This window comes from Culex pipiens, chromosome 3, assembly GCF_016801865.2.
Source record: "Culex pipiens pallens isolate TS chromosome 3, TS_CPP_V2, whole genome shotgun sequence".
Classification (NCBI taxonomy): domain Eukaryota; kingdom Metazoa; phylum Arthropoda; class Insecta; order Diptera; family Culicidae; genus Culex; species Culex pipiens.
The window spans coordinates 64,754,198-64,760,082 of NC_068939.1; the positions used below are offsets into that span (position 1 = coordinate 64,754,198).

Below are 5,885 nucleotides of genomic sequence, written 5' to 3' on the forward strand. Positions count from 1 at the left end.
GAGAGGAGGAGATAGAAGTGAAACTTCACTTCGTTTCGATTAGTGCATAATTTGGTGTTATCAACTTTTATCACTGTTTTCGTAATCGCCGTCGGCGCTAATCACGTCCAATTTGTGTGGATTTCGGTGGTCCGGTCCGGAGGGCTCTTCCTGAGGCCAAAAGTGGTACGGAACTCCCCGCGGTGAGCGCTACTCCGGAGTCGAGGTAGCAAAACCAAAGGGCACCACCATGATTCGTGTTTAGGAGGAAAGTGTGTAGAATTCGACCTTTAGACCTCCCTTCTTTGGGTGAAGCTGCTGCAGCTGACGACGACTAGGACTTGAGCGGGGAACGTGAACGCGGAATCATGTCCTTCAAGGATTTGGTGGAACCGGAATGCGGCGGGGCGAACCCGCTGATGAACCTGGGCCGCCAGGTGACCCGGGATGTCGCGTTCCAGGACGAGGGCTTTGTCGGCGGACGGTCGGCCTTCATCGGCAGCGACAACGACCTGGTCAAGGAGTTTATGGGCCAGATCGCTCCAGCTCCGCAGTCGTTCCGTATGGACGTACTGCTGAAGGAGATGCGGGATATCGACGCGCAGAATTTCCACCAGCGTCAAATCGTACCTGGACCGCCGGTCATCGAAGAGGTCAACCGGTCGGATATGGACTGGGCGAAGGAATTCGCCATCGATTCGATGGGAGCCAGCCACTCGGGACACCGCGCTGAAAGCAAACTCTCAAGTGTAGGTATCTCTCCCGACAGAGGCAGGATTACCGTCTTTGAATGGCGCGTGATTAAGCGCTTTCTTTATCTCTGACCATAAATATTTTTTTCTTATTATGAAAGGTTTGGTCCAACTCCCAGCTGGCTCCAATCGAGGAATCGTTCGGTGCTGGTCCAAGCAACATTCTGTACGCGAAGGATTTTTTCGACCTGAACGAACCGAAAAGCGAAGAGGAACAGAAGACCATACGCCAAGCCGCGGGGGAACTGGCCGAGGTTGCCTATGGCCATGATTCGGAAAAGTTGAACTACAGCGAGGTGAGTCATGTGGGATTTGCTATTTTGGATGATTGGTCACTGAATCATGGACATGACGTCGTGCGCTATGTGAGGTGGTGGCCCGGTCTGAATGTAAACAAAGGAAGATCAAGTGAAACGTGTATGACGACCGCGTTTGCGTGGTGTTTGTGATGCAAGTGAAATTGAAAGTTACAATTCCTGTGCCAATTCTATGGAAAAGCTTTACGAATTTCTTAAATCACTAGATTTTTGAAGGATTGAAGCTGGGTTTTTGTCCTTTTCGCGAAGCTAATTCTTAGTTTGCAATACGTCGTAACAGGCATCACGACCCTCGACTCTTTTTTGATTTTTTGCTCTCAAACAAATCGCATTTTCATTGTTTTTCAGCAATGAGCATTTAAAGGACGCGCAGATGAAAAAATAAAGCATTTTTGAAGTTGATAATTCGTGAATTGAACGAGAATCGATTGAAAAGCTGCTTAGTTTACCTTTGCATTTAGGACCGTTTGCAAAATTAACCCGAGAATTATCCTCACTTTTCGTCACCCCCAGCAATCTTTTCTGGCCAAATGTATTCATGAAAGGATAAAATAATTGAAACCCTTTTTACAGGTGTACTTTATTTGACAGTTGGCGAGTTTGACTTTACGTTACCTCTATGATGATTGGCATTGAACATACACGCAATCAGAAAATCTGTTAATAGAATTGTGAACAGCAATAATGGAAATTAATGGATTTTATTTTTGAACCTGTCAAAATTAAGCATGTAAATAGCCTAATAAAACTTTTCAGTTTCTTCACTTCATGAACAATGTCGGTGAGGGTGGCATCAAGATCAACGACGGACAGGTCAGCGGTGGTAACGTTTGGGCCAACGAGTTCGACCAGCTTGCCGCTGGGTCGTCCAAGGCGGCCGCCACGAAGGAGGAACCGGGCATCGCGGAGGACTGGGCCAAGGCGTTCGAGGACAGCAAGAAGGGCAACCAGGAGGCCACGGAGAACTACAACAAGCAGTTCTGGGAGCGCCTGCAGGACGAGTGGCGCTCGATTTCCGAGAACGAGAGCCAGCATCCGTGGCTGTCGGAGTTTTCCGAGTTTTACGACCCCTACAAGGAGTACAAGTTTGACGAGGAAAATCCAATGAGCAACGTGGAGAACGCGTTTGAGAAGGGCAAAGCCTTTCTGGCGCAGGGAGATATTCCGAGCGCGGTGTTGTGTTTTGAGGCGGCCGTAAAGCAAGATCCGGAAAATCCGGAAATTTGGGAACTCCTCGGGTTTAGCCAGGCTGAGAACGAAAAAGATCCGAATGCAATCGCTGCGCTGAACAAGGCGTTGTCATTTAATCCGAATAACATGCCCGTGTTGATGGCGCTGGCCGTTTCTTATACGAACGAAAGCATGCAGAACCAAGCGCTGAAGATGTTGGTCAAGTGGATGAAGTGTAATCCCAAGTACGAAGCGTTGGTTCCGCCGCAGATGCTGCAAGCGCAGGAATCGCCTCTGGCCAGCTCGTTGATGGGTGGACCAAGTCTACAGGATGTTCAAGATCTGTACATAAAGGCGGTGCAGACTTCCCCGAGCGAAATCGATGCAGACATTCAGGAAGCGCTGGGAGTGCTGTTCAACTTGAGTTCCGAGTACGATAAAGCGGTCGATTGCTTCCGTGCTGCCGTGCAGGTTCGTCCGAACAGTTCTAAGATTTGGAACCGCCTGGGGGCAAGTTTGGCCAACGGTAATCGTTCGGTTGAGGCCGTCGAGGCCTACCAACGCGCTTTGGACATCCAGCCTGGTTTTATTCGCGCACGCTACAACGTTGGCATCATCTGTATCAATCTGAAAGCATACAAGGAAGCTGCCGAGCACCTGCTGACGGCCCTCAACCATCAGGCTTCGTCGATCGCCCGCTCGGGCATTAACGTTTCGTCGCCGGCAAACCAGATGTCCAGCACGATCTGGATCACGTTGCGCATGGTAATGTCACTCATGGGACGCCAGGACTTGCAGCAAGCTATCGATAACCGTGACCTGGACATTTTGAACCGCGAGTTTCCGATGAGTAACGATTAGAGGGAGGGAGGTAGAAAGAGAGAGTGAGAGAGCGAGAATGGGTTTGTTTTATACATACAGGGAGGAAGATTAAAGGAGAAAAAGAGAGATGTTTTGTTTTATTTTTTTATTCACATAAAATACCGAAGGTGGGACCTTGTAAAAAAGAAAAGAAACATGAAGATGGTGAAGAAGAAAAACATTTATATTCGATCCAGTTAATTCTGACGAGCAATATCAAAATAAATAACAAAAAAATGTGCGACGGTTGAGGAGAAGTGGGAGGATGAGAGATACATTTTCCTTTTTGTTTTAAACTGTAACATTGCTGGGTTTGATAAGGGTAAATAAAACAGGAGTACAAGAACAGGCGGTTTGTTGATTTATTTTGAAAGAAACCCATAAAAGTGTTTCATTTAAGCATCCTGATTTTTAGTTCAATGAGCGCTGATGACTACTCACTTGCGATCAAATTCTCACGACAAGTTGATATCAGTAAAGTTTTGTCAAGGTATGATAGATTTGCGTTCTCTGAAAACACTCCAATTGACAGAACAAGGAGTTCCCTGTCAATAAATAAAATTGAAAATTACGGGTACGAATGCTTTACAATAATCTTTAGCAACCAAGCACACTCCCTGAATTTTTCAATGACGAATAAATAAACGTGGGTGCGCATACATTTTTCTGCCCTGATGATCATATTGAGTATGTTTGGGCTCGTTTAAAATATGTTTATAAAATTCCAATGTACATCACCACAAAACCTTTTTTTCGCAAAAAAAATACTTTAAATTTTGGTAATTAATGATTGCATGACTGGACAGGAATATAATGTATTTTAGTATCCTTTTTTAATTTAAATGTTAAAACCTAAACCTGTAATTCAAACTTGTTATCTTTTTTTGCCCTCTCGATTTTGGTCAGAGTCGAGGGTCGAGGGTCGAGGGCATAAACTTCAAAAATTATTTGCAACGGCCTTATATACTTCTTCCAGTTTTATATAACATTTTGTATTAACTTATGTTTTAACATCATTATGGTCAGCAGCTTGCTTTGATTTATCATGAAAAAAAAATGAAAATGAATTTATTTATTATATCTAATCCAAAACCGTTTCATGCCTTAAAACATCAAATTTAACATCACATCATACAATCATTTATTCCCAGTAGTTGACCTGGGTCTACTACTCATATCCGGGTTCTCTATAAGAAAAAGGGGTTCTAACCGAGAATTGAATCATTACACTATAGACAACTTGAGTAAAATCTTGCAGAAATCAATTACTTTTTATTTTTTTAATTTTGTCATACGAAATTATTTGATTATTTGTAAGGCTGGTACAAATTTTATTTAAAATCTTTGTCACCCCCCCCCTTCAATGTTAGCCCGAAAAATCAGGGGTCAAAAAAATGATTTTTTCAAAAAACTTAAAAATTTCAATGGAAATTTAAGTGCAATCAGATGAAATTGATTTGAAATGCATTCCCCTGCGTTTAAAATCACTTTTAGCATGTTTGGGTTGATTTAAACATCTTTTGAATTTTTGAAAATTTTGGATGTTTAGCATCGCAAAAAGTTTTTTTTTCACTATTTTTTTTTGTTTTCGTCAAATCTTACTTTTTCTGAAAACTAATGATTGCAAAACAACTTAACAAGTGTAAAATGCATTTTAAAACATTTTTTGCATTCAATGTTGAGACTATGGCTTGTTATTTAAATTTTTATTTTTTTTGAAAAATATTTGCATCGGCCTAAAGAATAAGGCATCGTAATCTTAATCCCAATTTGGGCGATAACATTAAGCAATCTTTTTACAAAATTCATGATTTTTTTAAAACTGCTTTTTATCTCATTTATTTCAACACCTTGTTTATCAATTAAGTAAATTTCAAAAACATGAAAATAAAATGCTTTTTGAAGAGACAATAAAATGTTATAAAGTAGTCTCTGTCTGTCGATCTTCTCAATATTGTTCCAGCTGTCAAAAATTTTTTCAGTCCCTTCAAATAGATTGCTTTAATTTTCGTTCTATTATTGGATACCTTCCGCTCTCGACGGTCCCTTCAATATCGACAACGAGAGAGTCCACCGTAACATTTGTTTCAACTACCATTTTTTTTTAATTATTTAGATTATCAAAAACATATTGTTTTTTATCTATCATAAACAAAAGTGGCCTTCATTAAACATTGATATTTGATGTTAAATTTTGAAATGGACTTTAATTTTTTTATTGATGAATGGCGTAGTTTTAGTACAAAAAGTATCGAAAAAAAGTATCTAAAAGCAGAAAATTTAATGATAAATATCAGTGAAAATGGTTATGTGATCCCACCTGCACATTTATTGAACGATTCAATTATCAATCGTTCATTAAATGTTCAATGAAAATCATGTTCATGTTTAATTTTACCGTCAGTTCAATCGATAAACAGATATTACTGATATTACAAAATTAATATACAAACTTTAAAACTTTTAAGTTATTGATATATAAATTACACAAAAATAAAAATACTTCAACAGGACAAATTTACCCTAGCTTCCTCTAGCAACATTACATTCGTATTTGTGCCACACAGAAAAAAATCAATTCTCGTAATCGTGAATTAAGTTCACGAATGTGAGAACCACGAAGGAATTTATTCATGAGTATGGTGCATTTGCACTATAAACGTGCATATATTCCTTCTTGGTTCTCGCATTCGTGAATTTAATTCACGATTTCTAGAATTGATTTTTTTCCGTGCATCGCCATCGGTTCATCAAGTTGGTGTTCATCCATTCCAATGTATCACCGGGGTATAATAATTTACCTACG

General features: G+C 40.5%; 1 protein-coding gene across 1 annotated transcript; it reads left to right on the forward strand.

The window, feature by feature from the left end:
- Positions 1-3,427, forward strand: LOC120424977 (peroxisomal targeting signal 1 receptor). The gene is made up of 3 exons (XM_039589334.2): positions 1-728; positions 833-1,027; positions 1,805-3,427. Exons 1-3 carry the CDS (start codon positions 348-350, stop codon positions 3,077-3,079), a joined length of 1,851 nt encoding a protein of 616 aa, XP_039445268.1. The 5' UTR covers positions 1-347; the 3' UTR covers positions 3,080-3,427.
- Positions 3,428-5,885: the final 2,458 nt, after the last annotated feature.